Here is a 23,984-nt window from a genome sequence, read left to right on the forward strand (position 1 = left end):
CAGTATCATTGCCAAGAAAAGCCCAAGTGGGATCATGAAGGCAACAACACAACAGAACATGGTTAAGTGCTAGGCTGAGTGATATAGATGAGGAGTACTATACAAGTTCGGAAGGGGAAGAAATTCCTGTTGGAGTGCTTGGAGAAGGCACGTTGAAGGTGGGGCTTGTGTTAAAACTTGAAACATTTAGGATAGAAGCAAATCAAAGACTTACTCCACAAGCCACAGTTCTGCATTTTAGTTAAAGGAAACTTCAATTTTTAATTGGAATAAAAATCTTTATGTCTGTCTTATTTACAGGGTGATCCAGGACTTTTGGGGTTAATAGGTCCCCCTGGTTTTCAAGGCGACAAGGTAAGATTCTGTTGTTTCCTTTTGGCATTTGGACTAAGCAAAAGGTGTAATAAATTCCAAATGAATTAGAGGTTTCATCTCCTCCTAGATATCCTTGGCTCATCAAGATTGAGGCCTAGCATTATCAGAGGATTGCTACCTAGGCAGAGATGGGCCCACAAATTATGCCATGTAAAGTTCTAATAAAAGCACAGGAAGCAAAAAGCTTACATTCTTTGCAGGGTCTTGATGGTTATCTTTCAGATTTTGAAAAGGCTCTGATTGAGAAGTGGGATTAGACTTGTTTTGCTCAACTCCAGATGTTTGTAAAATTTGGAACAATGGTTAGAGGTGGCACAATTTAGAACTGACACAAAGAAGAAAAACTTCCCTAACAATTAGGGATTTCCAAAAATGCAATGAAGAGGTCATGATTCTCTTCATCCCTGGAGGTCTTCCTGTAGAGGAAGGCTGGTGGCTGTCAGGGATGTTGTAGAGAGGATACTTGTACACATCTTGCCTTCAGATGGACTCTGTCATCCCTTCTGAGCTGGAGGCTCTGGGATTCTTAGAGGCAGCTCATGGCACCATAGTGGGAAACCTGAAGTTAAATCCAGCCTCAATCACTTACTCATTGTGTTACCTTGGGTGAGTCACTTTACCTTTTTCTACCTCAGTTTCCTCAACTATAAAATAGGGATAATAATAGCCCCTACTTCCCAGGGTTGTTGCAAGGATCAAATGAGATAATTATTTTATAGCAGTGCAGTATCTAAAAGTAGGTGCTTAGTAAATCCTTTCTTCCTCCTTCCCTTTCTCTGTTCATTCATTTGTTCATTCACTCCTTTCTTTCTCTCCTTTTTTCCTGCGAACTAGAAACTTAGGGTGCCTTCTTATTCCAAAAAGGAGATACTGTGACTTAGACCCCGTAGTCTGCCCTCTTCAATATCTGATGTATGGGGGGATTTCCTAAAGGAATTATAACCTGACCAGGTTGTACTTTGCATTTTTGGAAATCCCTAAGTCCTCATAGTTCAGAGTACTCCCTCCCTCCCTTTCTTTCTCTCTGTCTCTTTTGTGATTTTCTTCCAGCAACTGATTTTCTTGTAACAGCACCATGACAGAGTCCTGGACCAGGAGTCAGGAAGACCTGGGTTCAAATGCTGCCATTGACCCTTCTATCGTTGTAACCCTGAGCGAGTACCTTACTCTCTCTCTGAATGGCATTTTCCTTATTTGTATGATAATCAGTTTTGACTAGATGGTCTTTTGTTCTGCATCCATGATCCTGGGAACTAAGGGTCCTTTCTCCTCCCTTTGGGATATGAGCATGCTCTTACCTAGATGTCTTCTAGCTCGGTTAGTGTGTGCTCTATTTGTCATTGTGGCACTCCACATTGACCACTTTTAAACGTTTTTTAAAAACTTTTTTTTTAAAGCTAAAAAAACTTTTTTTTAAAAAACTAAAAAAACTTTTAAAAGTTCACTTTTACATTGTCCTTTGGGGCTTTTTCTTTTAAATTTCTTAGCTACATTTCATAGTCATTCAGTAACACCAGAGTTTTTTATTCTTAGAAAGCTGGGTCTGGCTTCAGGGAGAACATTTGGAATTTCCCAGAAGTCATCCACTACTCTATCAGGATTCATATAATGCCAGAAGGAAAGGCAGAACCTTATATTAAAAAAAAAAAAACATTTCTTTAAGGGGAAAGAAGAAATACATAGTTATATAGCACCTACTGTATGCCAAATAAGATTTTTTACAAACATTATTTCATTTGGGACTCACAAGAATCCTGGGAGGTCATTCCTATTATTATACCCATTTTACAAGTGCATAAACTGAGACAAAGATTAAGTGACTTGCCCAGGGTCACACATCTAGTAAGTATCTGAGGCTAAATCTGAACTCATGTGTTTCTGACACTAGATCTAGTATTCTATGCACTCTGCTACTTAGCTGCCTTGTAAAACCTTAAAACCCTATGAAAATGTTAGTTACAATTACTGTTATTGTTTTTGTTTTGTTATTATTATTATCATATCCAAAGAGTTTCTCATTAGCACTTGGTAGACAATGCCTTTGGGTTAATCAGTTTTAATTTTTCATTTTCATTATGGTTATTTAGCGCCTGAATTTGCCCACAAAAAAAGGTCTTAGGCATGGTGTTGTTATTACTCTTGTAGGAAGAGATCTGAGAGGTGCAATTGACCCCTGATTCCTCACCAGCAACTCTTGGGATCTTTCAGTAGTGGCAAGTGGGACCATTTGTGACTTGACACTTGTGTCAACAAAGATGCCTGAGCTCCCAAGCTAATAAATTCAATCACATTGCATCAGCTTATAGCCTTGGAGGAAAGAGAAGCCCACATCAGAGGCTTTCCCCCAAAGGCAGAAATGTGCCCTTTAAACCACAAAAGCTGGAGTGGCTAAAGCCAAATTGCCTTCAGACTTCCTCCAAGATTCTTTGGAATAACAATGGTGTGAATTCCCTCCTAATGGATAGAGACATTGATTTTCTCATCCTTCCACTGTGATCAACTACAGAATAGGAAGAAGGTTAGGAGGCAGGTCACATTTTAGGTTCACATGATTTGAACTGTGGTGTTGTCAACTATATGTAATAATGAGTTATATTACAATTGTTTCCCTCCAATATTATTTTTCTTTTAGTAGGTTCAGATTTAGGAGGACATTCTGACCTCTTTGCCCATGAAAATCTACTGGATGAGCAGTTATAATTTGTTAATGTATGCTTTTGACCTAGTAGGATTTCATGGGATCATTGAGTTAGAATGGGGAGAAAGGAAAGAAGGAAGGAAGGAAGGAAGGAAGGAAGGAAGGAAGGAAGGAAGGAAGGAAGGAAGGAAGGAAGGAAGGAAGGAAGGAAGGAAGGAAGGAAGGAAGGAAGGAAGGAAGGAAGGAAGGAAGGAAGGAAGGAAGGAAGGAAGGAAGGAAGGAAAGAAAAAAGGAAGGAGGGAAGGAAGGAAGGAAGGAAGGAAAGAAGGAAGGAAGGAAGGAAAAAGAAGGAGAGAGAGAAGGGGAAGGAAGAAAGGAAAAAGGAGAGAAGAAATGAAGGAAGGAACGAAGGAATCAAAGAAAGGATGGGAAGGAATGGGAGAGGAGGAAGGAAGGAAGGAAGGAAGGAAGGAAGGAAGGAAGGAAGGAAGGAAGGAAGGAAGGAAGGAAGGAAGGAAGGAAGGAAGGAAGGAAGGAAGGAAGGAAGGAAGGAAGGAAGGAAGGAAAGAGGCAGAGAATCAAAGGATTCAAGGAATCAAAGGAAGGAAGGAGTCAAAGAACAGATAGGAAGGAAAAAAGGAGGTAAGGGAAAAGAGGAGGGAAGGAAGGAAGGGAAAGAAAGAAAGAATCAAAGAAAGGAAGGGATGGAGGAAAAGAAAGAGGGGTGGGAAGAAAGGGGGAAGGCGAAAAATGGAATGGAAAGGAGGAAGGAAAAGAGGAAATTAGAGAAGGAAGAAGGAAGGAAAAAAGCAAGCATTTATTAAGCATCTACTGTATGCTAGGCATTGTGCTGAGAGATGTACAAATATCTCATTTATGATTCACAATAACTCTAGAAGTTAGGTGCTAGCTAGAGGGAAGTTAAGTTACTTGCCCAGGGTCACAAAGCTAATGTGCATATGAGACCACATTTAAATTCAAATCCTCCCAACTTCAGGTCCAGCATTCTATCTATTGTGCTGGGTAGATGCCTTTGATGTTAGAGGTCAGATCATCTAACACCATCATTTTACAGATGAGAAGAGTGAAATCAAGAGAGGTTAAATAACTTACCCAAAGTTACACAGGTAGAAAATAGCAAGTATCTTTCTACTTGGGATCATGCTATGGCCCTGATTGCTGTCAGGTTCTATGGAATCCTAGACGGTCAGGAGCTGCTGATTCCCTGGAGACATAAAAGGTTGCCTTGGTGGAGCCACCAGACTCCAGATGATCACTTCTAATTGGTTTGGGCTTGACATAAACTTATAAATAGGCATGTTAAATGCTACTTAGGGCGCCCCTTTGAAAACAGCAATATGTTCTGAAACATTCGGTAGTCACCCTTCTAAGACCTTATAATATGGAATTAATCATAGTTATTATATTGGAAGCACTAAGTAGAATAGACTGTGAGTGCAGTCTAAACACTGACAGTCCTTATAAGAGAAAGACATACTAATAGGTACTTTCTAAGACAGCTTCACAGAAGCCTCCAATTTGAAGTCAGTGGTATCTACTGCTTTCAAGTTATTCCAGTGGTTGTGCAATTTGCAATTCCAGCATGGGGAATCCACTTGGTGTCTAGCTGTAAATATTTGGAGGAACTGGTTACAAAATAGTCCCGATGGGGCTGTTTCTTCATATTTATAAAGAGATGAAGTTATTTTTATTCGAACCAGCAGGCTAAATTAATACTCAATTTAGTTGTGTATGACTAGCTTCCTGCTGTACATTCATACAAAGGGAAGGCACTGTCAGTCAGTAGCTGTGAAATTGTCTTGTGGATTCTGCCTCTTATATGGGCAGATCATCACTTTATGACCCCAAGGTCACTTGTTCTCTGAAACAAGGGCTCATCACTTCTTTTTTTTAACCAATGTCCTTCCAGTGGTATGACTGAGATTCCTGGAACATTGGAATTTCTGACAAATTAAAGGTTAAACTGAATGGAGAATAAGAGGAGGTGTGAGTTCAGAGCGTAACACATTAGAAAGAAGGAATTATGTACAAAGTGGTGTAAAGGGTGTCATCAGTGACATGTATGACCAAAAAAGGATCGATCACTTATGTAGACTGACTCAAAAGGCAAGGGAATCATAATTCATGTGTTCCATTGGTATCTCCAGGATATAAATAAAACTTGGAGAGAACAAGCAGCTCACTGGGTAGATCCCCCACAATGGAATTATGGGAGACATGGACATAAGGTACACAAGGTAGGCATGGGGAGACTGGAGCAAAGAAGAGGAGTGTGAGGGATTTTGAGATATAGGTTAAGAGAGAAGGGGAGACTCCTGACAAATTGCCTCTTGTTAAGTGACTTGCCTAAGGTCTCACAATTAGTTAGCTAAGATCCCCACTTATTTCTCTAGTCCAGTGCCCTTTCCATTGAACCATGGATGAGATGATAGACAAGCACACTCCCTTGACTCTGAGAAAAAAAACAAAAACATATTTTACAAAACATAATTATAACAGTTTCCCTTCATATTTTTGCAATAAAGTATGGGCAAAAGCCTTTACTATGAAGGGGGAAAGATGTGATGTAACAGGCTTGAATAGAGAAGAAAAGGTTTGAAGAAAATAATAAAAGAACATGATAGTTAAGGAAGAATAAAAAAAAAGATGAGGGTGGTTCCATTGATAAAATGCTGGGCTATGTAAACCTCAAAATTTCTTAGACTTATAAATGTTGGAAATTTCACCATTGGGAAATTTCATACTTGAAAAATTTCCTATTGATAGTGGGTCTTGACTATTGGAATGTGAACCCCATTGGCATGGGAGGTTCCTTCTCCTCCCTTCTTAAGATTACTTTAGGACAGAAACCTTTTGCTGAACAATGGAAAGGACTTTGACCTATGCTTAAGCATAGAACAGGAATTTCTTTGAGTCATGATTGATTTTAGAATTGATACAATGGAGATACTTGGAATCAATCTCCACCCTATTCAGTCCTAACAGGATTGAGTAAGGGCTGCAGCCTAGATCAAAATTTAATTATTCCAATTTCTACCCTACTCAGGTTAACAGGATTTAGAAAGGGTTGTAGCAAAGGATCAAAGATTTAATTATTTGAAAATATGACCTTCAACAGACATGTGCAAAGCCAGAGACCTCTGGGCGGTCCTGGGTTAAGCGAGAGCCTCCATTGGCACAGGGAAATTGATGGACACGTGATTGGTAGATGTGAGGACTGAGGGGAGGGAACTTGGATGGTTTTCCTGAAGGATAGGGGGGTCTGGAGACTCGAGGTGGTAGAGGAGTTTGTCGGAGTGGTTGGAGTGTGCTCTGAGAAGCTTGCGCTGAAGGAAGCTGAAGGTGGGGGCCTCTGAGACTGTTTCTCCATTTTTGGTCACGTGAGTAATAGGGACTGATCTCCTTTCTTTGCCCCAGCTATCTAAGGGCTTGGGCCTTTTGGCCCAGCCTAAACAGAAGGGGTATTTAAGCCCTATTCCCTTCTCTCCCCTTTCTCTCTCCTTCTATCTCTCTATCTCTAATTCCTTTCTTCCTCCTGTTTGTAATTAAAACTCCATAAAAGGTTGACGGCTGACTTGAGTTTTCATTAAGGAATTACATAGCTGAATTCCTTGGCGACCTTAAATTAATATATATCAGTCTTTTAAAAGTGATTTCCTTGTCACAGCTAGAGTCTGGCTTAGCTTTGTCCATTCTAAGATACCAGGTAAGGGTTAAAAAAAAAGATCATGGAGACTAAATGATTTATGGATTTTGTGAAGGGATCATTGATGGATGAACAGGATTTGACAGCGACTATGGTGAGCACTTTAAAATACTTGATGTTTTTCTTTCTCCAAAAATGTTTTTGCAAGTCTGTGTTTTCAGTTGGGGGAAGGGGAAGGGCAGAAAGAAATTGAAGTGTTATTAATGCTCACAGATAGATTTTAAATAATATAAAAAAATAAATAAATAAAACCAATAAACTAGTTCATTTTAGAAGTTAGGTAGGTGATATCATGAATTGAGTGCTAGATTTGAAAACTTGAGACCTGAGCTAGCTGTGGAAGCTATAAACTGACCCTGGGCCAGGCATTTCACCTCTGTCTCAGTTTCTTCATTCATAAAATGGGGATAATAATAGAATCTATCTGTTGTGATCAAGCAAGCTAAATATATAAAGCACCTGGGAACCCTTTTTAAATTTAAAAAATTTTAAAATAGCATTTTAAAATTATTATTAAAAATTTTTAAATATTATTTTAAAATATTTTAATTAATTAAAATTAAGATTTAATGTTAATAATTATATTTAACAAAAAAAATTTAAATTTAATTAATTAAAATTAAATTAAAATTAATTTAAAAATATTATTATGACAACAATAAGTGTTAAGTGACTTGCCTAAGGTCTCATACCTAGTGAGTCAAGATTCCCACTTTGTTCTCCAGGCCAGTGTTCTTTCTATTGAACCATGGATGAGATTATAGATGGGCACACTTCTTTGACTCGGAATCACCTAGCTACATTGGAAATATATGTATATATAATTATAACAACTTTTCCTCATAGAGTGTTTTAGGATTTACAAGTCACTTTTCTCCAAGTAACTATGAAAGGAGGTGTTACTAATAATCATAATAATGGCTAAGCCTTATTTGATACTTTTTGATTGGCAGAGCATTTTTGCATCTTATTTGAGACTCATAATTCTAGGAGATAGGTACAATTACTATCGTCATTTCACAGACAAGAAAATGGAAACCGAGTGGAGTTAAGGGATTATTCAGAGAATAAATATGTGAGGTAGGAATCAAATTCAGTCTACAGTGGTTGAAGAAGAAAGAGAACTCAGATTTCTTGATTTCTAGTGTGTGTGTGTTCTGTTCACTATTCTTTGTAGATTATTGTTAAATCGATTAGTGCGTTCTGATGATATTTGTAAAGTGCTTAGTAGTGAGAGGTACATTTGTTGTTCGGTCTTGTCCAACACTCATGGGCCATATAGCACACTGGAATCATTTATCCTCCATTTTCTTGCCAAGTCTATCCAAGCTCATGTTCGTTGATTACATGACACTATTTATCCATCTCATCGCCTGCCATTTATTTTTCCTTTTTCCTTCAATCTTTCCCAATATCAGAATCTTTCCCAAAGAATCCTGTCTTCTCATTATGTGGCCAATGGGTTTAAACTTCAGCTTTAGGTACATAGGAGATGCTTAATAAGTTCTTCATCCTTCCTCTCTATTTTCAGACTCCAAATCCAGCTCTCAGTCCACTATACCAAGCACATATAATTATTCCCATTTTACAGATAAGGAACTGATGATCAGGGACAAGTGTCCTAGTTAAAGTTAAAATGTTTCATGGCTAATAAGCATCAGAGCTGGAATTTGAAACCAGCTTTTGTGTTTCCATTTCCAGTACCCTTATGCTGAACTACCCTCAAGATCTATAATAGACACAACAATATTGACTCATAGAATAACTTCCCTGTAAGAAAAACATGCCTAACACAACTGACCTGTTAATCCACTTTGTGTATTATCTACTCATTCATTCACTTATATAATAGTAAATCTGGTGTTTGGTCTTTCAGTAGTACAGAAGTGAATGTCAGACTTAAGTATGTGTCAAAAGAGCTTAAAACTGTGCCAAAAAGAAATAAGTATAGTTTTTGGATGCCAGTTAATTCTGACCTCATCCTTTTTTTCATTCTTGGAAGTGTCCGAGTGCTTTAGTGGACATAATAAAATTCTCTACCATTCGCTGTATTCAGAGAGTTTTCAGATTCATATAAAGGCTATGGGGGAGGGAGTTATAGGGAGGATGTGTAAGAAAAGTAAGGAGAAGATGAACTCTAGAAATATCTGTAAAAACCACAAGTGAGGAAGAGATAGAGAAATAGATGGCCAAGAAAACAGGCAGTTAACATTTCCTTTGGCTTCACTTGTACAATGCAGAGTTTGTTTCTTATTAATTCCTTTCTATCCATATTTTACTAATGTGAGTATTTTTCCTACTCTTTAAACGTTTAGAAAATTTTATGAGCTATGTTTTGGTTTTCTTTAGTTTTCTCCTTGTCATTGTTTAGACATTTTTAGTTGTGTCTGACTCTTTGTGGCCCCATTTGGGATCTTCTTAGCAAAGATGTTGGAATGGCTTACCATTTCCTTCTCCAGCTTTTCTCCTTAATTGTCCCCCAAGCCAGTCCCTGTGGCCATCCTAATAATACCCTTTAGGGTCAAGTGTGTGGAATGAGCTTGGAAATTTCCCAGGGCTAAGATCATCCAAGAGGAAGTTCAGATAGGTCAAATCTCTTGGGCCTCTACTGACCAGCTGTGAGACTGCACCATTGCTATCCTCTCATAGTTTAGCCATTTTCCAAGTGTAATGTATATTTCCCACTGAGTATTCAAAGGTTTGTTATTGAGACATAGACACACACAGATACACACACACTGGTATCGAGTCATGGGAAGTCTCTTAATTTGAGGCTTAGAGTTGAGATATATAAAAACAATTACATTTAAGTCTCAAGTTTTGTTATCCTTTTTGGAAGAAAGGGCAGGGGAAGGGGGTCTGTGATGAGGATCAAATGAAATAATACATGTAAAATGCTTTGAAACACCTTGAGGTGCCTTAGAATTACTCATTGTTGCTGTTTTTGCTGAGTTAGGGAACTTTGTGTGAAGGAAAGCTTCTTACCAAATCATGTCAGGAACTATTCTCTGGGCTAACAGGTGGTGCAGTGGATTGAGTATTAGTCCTGGAGTCAAGAAGACTCATTTTCCTGACTTCAAAACTGGTCTCAGACACTTAGTATTTATGTGACCCTGGGCATGACCCTGTGCACCTCAGTTTTCTCATCTCTAAAATGAGCTGGAACAGAAAATGGCAAACCACTTTAGGATTTTTGCCAAGAAAATCCCACATGGATTTATAAATAGTTGCACATGACTGAAATGACTGAACAACAACAGCAACAACTGTTATGCATCTTATTGTCTTATTGAGTTGCTTGTATATATATATATATATATATATTTTTTTTTTTAAAATAAATACTATAATTTATTACATTAGAATGAGAAATCTGCCACCTAAACTCCCAAGAATTGTAACAACAACAACAACAAAAAACAAAACCCTAACTCAAACAGCTTGGCTAAGGGGAAAGAGCTAAGCCAGTGAAAATACTTAAATCTATATCACCTCTTCCAAACATTTTGTACAAATATAAGGTATATAATATCCTAATTTCTAGAATATCAGGACTATATGATAAAGCATTTAAAGAGCTAATGATATCTATCTTTGAAAAACGGTAGGGGATCTAAGGGTATTATTCAGTAAATGAGGGTATACTTTGAAAAGAGGACCCTAGACCTTAGGCTTAACTCTGTTTGATCCATAAATTTTGGCAGCATTACTAAATTCCATGGTGGGTCAAATTCCAGTCAGGATCAGTTGAAACAATTAGTCATTAACATGTGTAAGTTCCTTGAGATCAAGGACTTGTCTTTTACCTCTCTTTGTATCCCAAGCACTTAACCTAGTGCCTGACACATAGTTGGCACTTAATATAGGCTTGTTGATTGATTGATGACTACTGATTGATGAAAGTGAAGGTCAGAGTTCAGTTGTCTTTCTATGTAAGTGACTCTGAGATCTATATCTCTAGTTTTAATCTCTCTCCTAATTTTTTAATGGTAAGGAATATAAATATCCCCGAATTTGTGTGATTTTTATGAATTGGCAAAATTGTTTTATTTTGTTTTGGGGGGAGGTGGGATGAGAAACGTAAACTTCAATTCCTTAGCCTATTTTCCCATTTGCCAGAATCTTTTAGTTTGCTTTATGGGATAAAGGCTATCATTTATATTTCTTCAAATAAGAAGAAATGATTCAATAGCTCACATTTCCTTAGTGCTCTTCTCAAAAAAAAAATAAACCTGTGAGATAAGGAATATAAATAGTACTATTTCCATTTTATAAAAGAAATTGAAGATCAGAGTTTAAATCCCTTGCCTGCAGTCAAATGGTTGGCCAGTTGGAGAGCCAGAACTCAAACTCAAGTTTTTTTTATTGGAAATCCTTCCTTCCATGTGTGCAAAAGGTCTCTGAGTAACTGGCAGCTTCATAAACTACATTTAAAAGAGGTGTAGATGGTATTAACTACCACAATGGAAAGAGACCACAGGGAGACATACTATCAAGGCCAATAAAAGTCTGAACTGGAAAGCAGAAAAAGAAAGGAGGAAATTTTGGGAGAGCCCTCACTACTCAGCTGTTCAATGTTACAACTATTGTCATGCTTCTGTTACTAAAGGACAAAGATGGCTGGACAAAGAATTGCCTTTCTACTTGGAGAAATCAGTGGAAGTAATCCCTGGCTTAGTGGTGGCTCTTGAACCATCTGTGGTTCATTCCCTCTGTTTCTACCTTCTCTTCTTTCTCTTTCTTCATGTGGCATGGGAGGAAGATCAAAAAGGAGAACTTGAGTCAGGAGGCCTGGGTTTGAATGTTCTCTCTGATATTAGCTCATGCACAAAATGAGAGGAATATTTATACTACCTATCAATATGACAAAGGAGCTTTGTAAACAGTAACATTATATAATTGATCAACTAGGCAATAAGCATTAAGCTATTACTTAATGAAGCAGAGAATTATTAAATTAGTAAACTATTGAACAACTATTATCCAATTTACCGTGTTCATGATCTCAGTATTTTTCTAGATTTCTGTTTCTCTCACTTCTTATATCCAGTTGATTTCAAATCTTTTCATTTCTACCTTCACAACATTTCTGGCATCTGATCCCCTTCTCTCTGCTCACTTGTCTACAAAGTTTAGGTACTCATCACTTCTCACCTAGATTATTGCAACAGCCTCCTCTATGATCTCCCTGTCTCATCTCTTACCACTCTGGTCCATTCTACGCCTTTCTGCCAAAGTAATTTTCCTTACAGATCTGAACATATAATTCCACTGCTCAAATCCAATGGCTTCCTTTTGCCAGTAGGGTAAAATATGGAATCTTTTGTCTAGTATTTGAAGCCCTACACAATCTGGCCCCAAATGATCTTTCAAGTCTCATTTGTTATGCTCCTTCTTCCATATTCTTCTAGTCATGTTGTCTTTTCTCTTTCCCTCTCACATAGTAACTCTCTGTTTCTCATCTTTCTGTCTTTGAACAGGTTGCCCCCAATGCCTAGAAAGTACTCGCTCCTTACCTCCACCTAATTAAGTCCCTCTCTTTCTTAAAGGTGAAATTCAAACACCATCTTCTAAGAGAAGCCTCAACTGCCAATAACATTTTTTCCAAACTACTTTCTTAATAGCTACCTTGTATGAATTTGTATTTGTGATTTATATGCTTCCTATGTACTTATCTTCCCCATAAGAATCAGAAAAGATAATAGTTATCAACATTTTGAAAGCTTGAAGGCATGCTATTACTATGTAACAGCAGCGAGGTGGCATGAATAGAACAGTGGGTTGGGAATCAGGAAGACTTTCCCAGTTCAAATCTGGCCCCAGATACTTGATATGTGTGTGACCTTGGGCAAGTCATCTAATCCTGTTTGCCTTAATTTCCCCATCTGTAAAATGAGCTGGAAAAGGAAATGGCAAACTTCTCTAATGAATTGTCAAAAAATTCCCAAATGGGGTCACAAGGAGTTGGACAGTACTGAAACAACGGATCAGCAACATTATTATGTATCTTCATTGCAAGTAGGGATTGTCTCATTCTTTGTGTTTTGATGTGTCTCCAGTGTTGAGAACTGTCCCTGACACATAGTAGGCACTATATAAATTCTTGTGATATATGGACACTATGAATCAGATATTGTCTTAGGTACCAGGGCTCAGGGACAAAAATGCAATGACTCTTGCCCTCAAGGAACTTAAATAGAAATGAGAGTATTAAAGATCAATTTCACAATAAGGCTCAGTAACAACTTATAGAAATGTTTAAACTTTGCTAAGTGGTTGACATACATTCTCTTATTTCATCACAAGAAGGAAGGTAGCAAAGGGATTTAGTTTTAAAGGACCTGCAATTCAAAACATCACTTACCACTTGTATAACTTTGGGCAAATTGTGCAACTTTTCTAGAACTCAGTTTCCCTAAAGATAAAATAATAATAGAGGAAACGTGGAATAACAGACAAAGAGTCAGCCATGCTATAAAGAAGTCCTTTTTTCAAGTCCTGCATCTAAGTCTAGCTGCATACTATTTGGGTGATCTTTTGCATCCTTGTGTGACTAATGGCAATTCACTCAAACTTTTCATGTCCCAAGGAATTCTCTAAGATAATAAGTTACAGAGGAGTTGCTGTGCAGGAGTCACACTGGTGGGGAGAATTTCCATGTAGAAAGTTCCCCACATTGATAGAATCACAGATCTAGAATAAAGCAGCTTTCTGTACAATAATAATAATAATAATAATAAAAATAATAATAATATTACAACAATAATAAAATCTGTACAATACAGTGCTAGGACAAAAAAGAAAAACAAAAAACTTGGCACCATTTGTGGAGTTCAGTAGTAATGGTATTTGGCCTATATTGAAAGAGAAATTAGGGGCAGCTAGGTAGTCAAGACATAGAGCACCAAGTCTGGAATCAGTAGGCCCTAGATTCAACTCTGGCCTTAGACAATTCTTAATTGTGTGGTCCTTTGGAAGTCACAACCTCGTTTGTCTAACCTTTGTTGCTCTTCTATTTTAGAAATGATACTAAGAGAGAAGGTAAGGGTTTATTTTATTTTAAGGAAGAGAATTTCAGATATCCTTCTCTTTTAAGTTCCTTAATTTCTCTGAATTATATTTGGTTCCCTACCCCCCTCCTCATTCCCCATGAATGCATCTAAGGAAAGATCTCAGGCTGTGGACCACTGACAGTTTCCTTTTTTATTCATATCACATGAATGTAGAAAACTATAGCCATACAGATTTTTTTCAAAAGAACCCAGTGTAAAACAATCTTAAAAAAAAAAAAAAAGCATCAGATTTATAGATTGGAGCCATTCCAATGGCTTCAATGAAGTCCATTTTCCCAGGTGCATTCCCTTCCCGACCCCCATCCACAACCCCTTCCAGACTTAACTGAATTTAGATTGGTGTTTGAACAGAAAATGAGCTGGGCATGTGGTCAAATAATTTGGGGAATGGTAGTGTAATATAGCCAACAGAGGTGCAAATTGCAGTGATTACAGAGCCATCTGCAAATGGCTCCAAAGGGCAGAACCCTCCCAGGCAGCTCTTAGATCTACACCACATTTAGCATCCAATTCAATTCCACACCCTAGGCAGCCGCTCCTTCCGTTCCAACCCTGCCTCCCACAACATTCCTACTATATATTAATACTTAGAGCATCTCCAGAAATGTTCAATTGAATTTTATGTGTCATGACTTGAATTAGATTTGAGCTAAATCCCTATCCAAGGTTTAAGGACTTCCATAAGGGCAGTGTGCTACAAAATGCCAAGTGTCAAAAAATATACAATATCTACTTTGGCTAACTTTACTTAAGATATTTCTTCCCTAATGAACACCAGTAATTGAATTGGCTATGTGCACATTTCTAAGATTTTTGCCACTTTATTTTTTTCCTTACAATATGGCATGATAGAAAGCACTAGTTATCAGAGGTCTATAGAAAGAAAGGCATACCAATACACTATTGGTGGAACTGTGAATTGAACCAATGCTTCTGTACAACAATTTAAAATAATGGATGGGAGAAGCAGCAGGCAGCAGTAGGCTGCAGGGCGGGGCAGGAGCTCAGGCACACCTCCCCCCACTGGACCTTTGTGGTGGACAGGTGACCAGGCAAACTTCCTATCTTTACTATAAGGCTATCTGCTCAAATTTTTTTTTGAGAATTCATAATCCCTTTGTGGTTGCCAAAATGTAAAGACTATAATTAATAATCAATAACTAAGTATTATATTTTTAAAGCTTTACTAATGAAAACTAAAGTAAAAGGAAGTATCTGAACTCAGCCTGGTCACGTGAAAAAAAGAGAGCGCATGGGAAGACTCACAGCAAACTTAAATGCAATCATGTAAAGATGAGGACTCAGGAAAAAGGAAAGGGATTCTAGGTAATACAGAAAGGAATTTTGGGAAAGGTAGTTCAAGAATTTCTTGTTATACACTGTCCAATTCCCAATTTCCCCCCTAATTTTTAGTCTCTCCTTCTGCTTTCCCTTCTGCCTAATCCAAGTTGTTTTTATCTCTAAAAACCTTCACTTGATCCTACCGTCTTTTAAACTATTGCCTTTTACTTCTCCCTTTTATGACAGAAAAAAAAAATTATCTACATATGGTTTCTCTTCACACTTCCTTCTTATCCCCTTTCAATCTGGCTTTTGACTTAATCACACAACTGACATTTTCTTTAGGGTTACCAGTGTTCTCTTAATTGCCAATTCTTATGGATTGATGTCAATCTTCTTCAACCCATTTGTAGTATCCTCACTGAGTTTATATGACATTTTTTCTACCAAAAAAAAAAAAGATTAAGTGTAAAGGATCTGAGGAGGCATGAGAGAATCTTATTAAGCAGAGTCAAGAGTCTGAAAGATGGAGAACATTACTCAGAGGAGAAAGATAAGAAGGGCCACTGAATACTTGTAGCTAAAAAAGAAAAATGAAGCTCTTCCCAAAAAGGAAAAAAAAAACCTTTTATTTTTATAAATTTGAATCAGATCCTTACATATCTTAGAATTGAGACCTTTTTCAGAGAAAGTTGATTTATTTTCCCAAATTAGCTGTTTTTTCTCTAACTTAGATGCTTTGGTTTTGTTTATTCAAAATTTTGTAAGTTTCATTACAAATGATAAAAAAGGCATTTTTCAAGGGGAAAATAATCTATGCTATCTATAACCATATGAAAAAAGCATTCTAAGTTATGTATTAGTAGAGAAATACACATTAAAGCAATTCTGAGATTGTACCTTATGTCCGTCATAAAAGAAACTGTTCTGTGTGTGTGTGTGTCTGTGTATCTATGCCTCTGTCTCTGTTCTCTTTACATGTGTCTCTATTTCTCTCTCTTTGTCTCTCTCTGCCTCTCTGTCTGTCTGTCTGTCTGTCTGTTTCTCTTCCCCACTTTTCTCCCCCCCCCCACTCTGAGGGGTTGGAAAATATCTCTCTGAGAGATATTTTCAGATTGGCAAAGTTGACAAAAATAGAAAATGACAAATATTTGTTGGGCTATTGGGAAATAGGGTAGGAGAATAATTTGTTCTTATCTGCAAAGAAGAAATCAAGATGCTTGGAGGAGGAAAGAGCCATTTATCTTTTAAATAATTGTGATATGAGCCATGATAGTTGTCAAGAAAGGGATCTTCCAGCAAAGGCTCAAAGGGGAAAGCACCAAATAGTGGTGATTGGTTAATCCTGAGAAGTTCTTTTACATCTTATCTGCCAATGGAATAGTAAAAATAGAGAGATCTGGGGTCTTTCAAAACAATTTATCAGGGTACTTCAAGAGAACCTCTAAATTTATTAAAATAGATAATTAATATTCACCTTACAGACATGTAAAAAGACATAGAACCTAATCAAATCTAATCTGATTCTTAAAAGTCTTCTAAATGAAACAAAAAAAGGAGGGTGGAAAACTATATTTTTCATTTCATTATTTTGAAATTTTGGAGGCCCTATCAATTTACTATTCTATCTTATAGTTTGTGATATAGAGAAGATAATCTAGAAATAGTCTGACAAATACCCTCAATTCCTAGAGCGCAGATTTCAAAAAATTCAGAACAAATTAGATTTCATGAACCAAACTTGATCAGGTTAATCTGGAAGATTGGAATAGCTTTCAAGAATAAAACAATTCTGATAAGGAAAAGGAGATTTGTCGAAAGGGACCAATAATACACAGGCTACTCATCAAACAAATCATGAGCACCAGATCAAAGCAAGGGTAGGTAGCAGTAGATGAGTGCAAAAGTATGACATGGTATGTATGGAGTGCTGAGTCTCATGTTCATCTGAGCCTAGTAAGGAAAGCTAAGGGTATCCAAAAAAAAAAAAAGATAAAGATCAAATAAGTGATAGCATCACTCCTTGAGGTAGATAGGATAACTGATGATATAGAAAAGATAGAGTTCCTCTATTGATAGTTTACCTATGTTTTTTTTTCTTTTTCCAAGAAGACTGATCCTACATCTGGAAATAACAGAATAAATGTGAGCAATAGAGAGTTCACACCTAAGATAAATAATGAGATAATAAGGAATTACATTTTTTTGCCCTTTATGAATTCAACAACCTTGAGTGAAACTGGCAGATGTGATTACTGCGTCCATGATTTTAAAAAATAGAATAGATGAAGTACCATACTAACAGAAAGCTACAAATGTGTCCAGTCTCCAAAATTATAAGAAAAAAGAAATAAAACTATAGGCTAGTAATGTGAATTTAATTACAGAAAAATTATAAAATATATAGTTAATTTAAAATTAAAAAAACTTTTTAAAAGAATATATAGTTAGTGAACATTTAGAAAAAGAAACAGTGAGCACCAAGAACTAGAATAGCTAAATTTCAAACTTTGAAAGACTTAGGAACTCTGGCCAAACACAATGACAAGCCATAATTCTGAAGACTCGTGATGAAGCATGTTACCCACCTCCTCATAAAGAAGTGATAGACTCAGAGAGCAAGTTGCCATGTGTGTATGTGAATACACAGATATGAACATATGACATACATGCATACAATCATCCATGATGTGCATACATATATACACACAAATTCCTGTATTGGTCAGGTCATATGTGTGGGTAAACACAAACGGAGTTATGCAAAATAAATTCTTTCATTGGCTATGTTCTCTACCGCCATCAATATAAATATAGGTTGAGCATATCATACAATCTATACTTGTTATACACTATGTAATATGGTCATTATATTATAATTAAGTGCTATATAATTATTTTATTATGATTATATGACATTTGTATTTTTGCCTATATAGACACATATAGCTCTAATATACACACATACAAATACACATATACTATGTGTGTATGTATATGACATAGTCAATGCATGCATTTATTTTAGGTGACTATATGTAAGAAGAGTTTTCTTTTCATTGAGAAAATGGGAGTGGGAGGGAAAATGAGAATATAGAATTAAATAAAATTGAATATAAAAGTAGGTCATACCTAATTAACTTTATCTCTTTTTAAAAAAACTAGAAACATTGAACTTGTAGGTGAGGAGGAAAATGTAACTGACTATTCCTACCAAAACATTTACTAAAACTTCGCATACTATCTTTGTGGAAAATACAGGCTATACAATAATATTATGAGATGGATACAGGACTAGTTGAATGGCCGAAACCAAAGATTAGTTCTTTATTTTTTAATCTCATCTTGGAAGGTGGTTGCTAGTAGAATCCCCCAGAGATGTGTGCTTGGACTTTTGTTATTAAATGTTACTGTCCAGGCTCAGAAACAAGTATAGTTTACATGCTGGTTGAACTTGCTTGTGACACCAGGGTGAGAGAGATAGCTAATACACTAGACATCACAATTCAATGACAGGCCAGGACACCGAACTGATTTTAATAAGAAATTCAATAGGGATAAATATAAAGTCTTCCAATTGGCCTTGATAAGTCAGCTTTCAAATTAGAAAATAGGACAGCTGTGACCAGATATCGGATCATTTGAAAATTATCTGAAGCTTTTAATGGACGGCCAGGTCAGCATGAGTCAACACTGTAGCATAGCATCCAAGAAAGAAAATAGGACTTAAGACAGCAGTAAGTACCCTGTAGCATCTAGGAAGAAGGCAGTGATGATTCCTTTGTATTCCTCCTTGGTCAGACCACATTTTGAATGTTGTCGAGTTCTGGGTACCACATTTTAGGAAGGATATTAATAAACTGGAGAACATCAATGGTGGGCAACCACGAAGATGAAGCACTTCGATCATATGCTTTATAGGGACTGGTTGAAGGAAATGGGGATGTTTTAACCTGAAGAAGTAGTTTTGGGGGTGGGTGGTCAGAGGGAAGGAATGATAGTCTCTTTTACATGGTGAGAGGGTTATCACATTGAAGAGGGAGAGTCCCACTTGGGTTCAGGAAGCAAAATGAAGAGCAAAGAATTAAAGTTATAAAGAGGCAAGTTTAGTCTGGGTTCAAGGAATCACTTTCAAATAATTAGAGCTATTCAAAAAGTAAATGGTCATTCAGAGAAGTAGCAGCTTTGAAGGTCTTCAAGCAAAGATAGTTGGCATTTGTTAGTCATGTCCTATTATTTGATTATTGTTCAAGTACAGGTTTCACTAAATGACTGCTGAAGCTTTGTTGCAACTTTTAAGTTCTATGGCTGTGTGAAAAAATCAGGGGATATCAGGATAAGCAAACATACAAACAGAAAAAAAATCCAAGAAAGTAGATAAACACTTTGGCTCCTCAGAAGGAAAACTTTACTTACTTTGTGAGCTGGGACTTGTAAACTGTTTGCTGTCAGCCTCAGTTTCCTCATGTGTAAAATGGAGATAATAATAGTACCTCAGACATGATCATAATGAGCTTTAAAACATGTGTAGTGCTTTTCAAACCTTAAAAGTCTATATAAATGCTAGTTATTATTATTATTATTATTATTATTATTATTATTATTATTGCCAGTTAGGAATGCCTCTAGTTCTTCTACCCCTCTCCTATAGCCTTCCTTCCCTAGCACATCATTCCCCTGTCCTTTTCCACTTGCTAAAGGGCAAATAAATACAATTTGCAAGATAAGATCAAGCAATTAAATCAATGGTTTCATATTTTTAGGGCTAAACAATTATTTAAAACTATAACTGTTTGAGAGCAAAGAAGTGAATTCAGAAAAGACCTTTGGGAAAAATAATATGAGGAGCATAAAATCTAAGAGAATTAAGTGAGTCAAGAAGAGGAAAGGAGATTGAATTGATTTAGTATGTCTTAACTGAAACACATATTCCCTTATTAATCAATCAAGTCCTAGCCATAACAGTAAGACATGAGAGGAAGTAGAAGTATAAACACTGACAGTGATGATACAGAATTATTACTATTGCAAATTATATGATGGTTGTACTTAGAAAACCCCAGAAAGTAAGTAAAGCAACTAATGTGATTAATCTTTATTTAAGTTACAGGATACAAAAAATGCATAAAGCATCAGCAGTTTTTCTATCTAGTAATCACAAAAACCATGATGAAATGATAGAAAGAAGGGAAAAAACATCTGGGAGTTAACTTACTAATATGTACTCAAGTCTTACATAAATATAATTATAAAACTTTCCTTAAACAAAATAAGACATAATTGGCTAGATATTCATGTGTGGGTTGAACTAATATAATTAAAACAATGGCACTGTCTAAATTAATTTATATATTTAGTCTTGTACCAATCAAACAACCAGTTTACTTTTTAGAATATAAAAACAATACCAAAAATAAGTTCAAGATTTTAAATGAAATTATAATTTTAAATGTAGTTATTAAGGGAGCTTAGCATTACCAGATCACAAACTACATTTAAAAATAACAATAATCTGAACTATTTTGTTTTGCTCAAAAGATAGAAATCAATCAATGGAATAGAGGCAGCAAACAAGACTAAAAAAAGGAAGCACAGTAGCCCTTGATTCAATAAACCTAAGACCAGAAACAAGCTCAGGAAAGACTCCCTATTCCATAAAGACCAATAGGAAAACTGGAAAGTAGTTTGGCAGACAATATGGGTCCCCACCCTATTTCAGTATATTTCATAATAAACTCCAATTGGATAAGTACATATATTTTTTAAGTTCCTATCATTAAAAAATAAAAGGAGAAAAGAGGGAACTGCTTAACTGTGGTTGAGGGAAAATTCATAAACAAGTAAGAGAGAGAAGGTAGCAAAAGACTAAATAGACAACACACACAAATACAGACACATATTTATGTTATAAATATGCATATATATTATATATGTGTGTGTTTAGATTTACACAAAATCAGTACAATAGAGCAGCTAGGTGGCACAGTGAATAGAGCATCAGATCTAGAGTTGGGAAGACCTGGATTCAAAATGGACTCATACATTTCCTTGCAAAAGTAACTTAACCCCATTTGCCTACCTCTTGCCGTTCTGTCTTAGAGTTGTTACTAGCATAGAAAATAAGGGTTTAAAAAAATCAGTGAAACCAGAGGAAGAGAAGATGTTGAATGGGAAAAATCTTTCCATTAAACATCTCTGATTGAAGTTCAGTGTTCAAGATAATTGACACAAATATATAAGACAGAGTCATTGAAATAGTTTTCAAGAGGAAAAATAAAAATATCAATAATATAAGACTTCTAATAACAATAAACTAATCATAAGAAAAAGGAAGGTTAATCAAATTCTGAAGTTTTTTCTAATACTGATTGATGTGCCAAAAGAAGCAAGCAAGCAAGCAAGCAGGAAAGAAAGAAGGAAAGAAAGGAAGAAAGGAAGAAAGGAAGAAAGGAAGAAAGAAAGAAAGAAAGAAAGAAAGAAAGAAAGAAAGAAAGAAAGAAAGAAAGAAAGAAAGAAAGAAAGAAAGAAAGAAAGAAAGAAAGAAAGAAAGAAAGGAAAGAAGGAAGAAAGGAAGGAAGAAAGGAAGGAAGAAAGGAAGGAAGGAAGAGTTCTGACTCATCTATGGGGAGCTGGGTTTGTGAATTCACCATTGGTCCTGAAAAATAATTTGGAATAATGTGATAACAGCTATTAAATGGCTCATAATCTTTGATACAGCAATTTTAGTACTCAACATATACTAATAGAAAGTCAATGATAGAAGGAAAGAGCCTATTAATGTCAGAATATATGGCACTTGAGTCATAGCAAAAAAAAAAAAAAAGCCCTCCAAAAACTTGTAAATAAAGTTGGGAAATGGCTGAATGAATTGTGTTATGTGGATATATAGTGGAATATTATTGCACTCAGCTCTGTATCTTGTGCTGGTCAATGAGGGCCTAATTACAGAATCACATTGTTCAAATAAACTAATCAGTCTTCAAACCCTCAATCATGGTTCAACTCACAACTCACTAATCTTCCTGCTGTAGCACCATGTGTTTCTCTGCCCTCATCCTTCCCCAATCTCTTGCTGTGGAAACAATAATCATATTATCCCTAACATTTCTACTGGAAAAGATGCATCAGTCAGCTATTTCCTAGACCAAGACTCTCATCCTCATCACTACTCCCTACTAGAACATAAACTCCTTGACTTCAGAGACTCCCCTTTGTGTCTGTATCCCCAAAACAAGTCAATTCCTGGCTTACCATAATGCTTAATAAATGTTTTTTTTTTCTTTCATTCAAGAAAAGCTAATTATTCTTTTGTTAAATAGAAAATCAACAAGTGTGAACTACTCAATTTTCTTGTAGTCTAGTGGCTTCTTTGTGGCTCCAATCAATATTTCCCCTCTCTCTTCTTTCTCCCTCTTTCTTCCCCTTGCCCCCTTAGAAGAATGGACAGAAAGTCATGGAAGGGGGGGAGGGAAGAGAAGAAGGAGAATTTCTCTCTTCCCCAGTCCCAGGTGTAGGAGGTGGTAAATTGTGGTATGGAGTAGTCAGTGATGGATATGTGTTTACATGTGACCTGCCTGACAGGGGTGTTCAAGGGCACTATTTCTAAACACCATATCCTCTGAATATGTGGTAAGAATTTGAATTCCCAAGCATGTAGCCTTTTAACCAGAGAAGAGAGATTTTCTAGGCAGTATCGGTTTTGAGAGCTGCTCTGTGGGTAACCCCAGGTCCAAGAGTTTCTAACTTCAAGCTCTGTATAATGGCACCTTAGAGAGAGGAGATTTTCTAAGCAATGTTCTTTTTGGAAGAGGAAAAGAATTACCAGCAGAGGATCACTCTTCAGCTGAAGGATTAGCGATATATCAATCTGCACCTTATGCTTCACTATTGCAATGAGTTGATTGGATCGTTGGTGGGAAGAGGATTTGTTGTTTAATACCTCCCAAAGTTTGTTTGCCTTCTATCAAGTGCTTAATGAACAGTGGAAATGTTTTATGGGTTTCTGTATTTGTTCATGGGTTCCTGTGAGTCCTTTGTATCTTACATATTTTCTAGAGGAAGGGAAAGAAGTAAAGATTCTTCCATAATCACTATCCAGTTGTCTACAGTGAGTGGAAGGAAGGAATTATGAACTCTGTCTCTAACATTTAGGGAAACCTAAACACAAGGTATTCCTAAATTTTATTCTGAATATTTCCCTAGACCAAAAAGCTTCAGGATGGCTTCAACAAGTCAAGGAGAGAAAATGACCCTCCTAGTTTAGGTACCCAGGATGGGATTCCGAGATAAGTGTATCCACAAATTATACATGAAAGTTGCATATTGTATACATGCTTATGAATTGCAGGTTTTTAAAAATGATAACAGTAACTCATATTTACATTGTGCATTGAAGTATGCAAAGTGAGTTCTAAGACTTTTTTACAGCTAATTGGGGATCCACTTCCTTCTATACCCAGATTATACTTTCTATACCTTGATCTCTGTCTAGCAACCTATTTGAAATACGGTGGGTACACAAAAGCAATGGAATGGTCCAACATCATGGTGGAATGAATATCTCTGGTTCTATCTCCCTTGTGGCTCTCCTCGCTGTTCTTGTTTCCTTGGGGAACATTGTTTTCTGAAACGTTTTCTGTTAGTGTTTGTGAATAATTCACAAATCTCCACCTCCAGGCTTGACATCATCAAGTTACTGAGAGGAAATTTCTACTTCTCTTTCCTCATAGTGCCTGAAAATGAATGTTCAAACAACTGACCCTATCTTCTTCCCTTCTTACAAATATATAGCTTAAAGTTACAAAGTGCTTTAACACATTATTTCATTTGATCTTCAAAAGAACTCTGGGAGGTAGATGTCATTACCCTCATTTTATACTTGAAGGACTGT

General features: G+C 36.4%; 1 protein-coding gene across 2 annotated transcripts in view; it reads left to right on the forward strand.

Moving 5' to 3' along the window:
• The window catches only part of COL24A1 (collagen type XXIV alpha 1 chain), a 399,913-nt gene that overhangs the window by 93,758 nt on the left and 282,171 nt on the right, over positions 1-23,984 (forward strand). For both annotated transcript variants that reach the window (XM_007480591.3, XM_056815400.1), the window contains one exon: positions 301-354. In XM_007480591.3, the coding sequence (XP_007480653.1) occupies positions 301-354 (54 nt within the window). The remainder of the gene's footprint in view (positions 1-300; positions 355-23,984) is intronic.

Source organism: Monodelphis domestica, chromosome 2, assembly GCF_027887165.1.
Source record: "Monodelphis domestica isolate mMonDom1 chromosome 2, mMonDom1.pri, whole genome shotgun sequence".
Lineage (NCBI taxonomy): Eukaryota > Metazoa > Chordata > Mammalia > Didelphimorphia > Didelphidae > Monodelphis > Monodelphis domestica.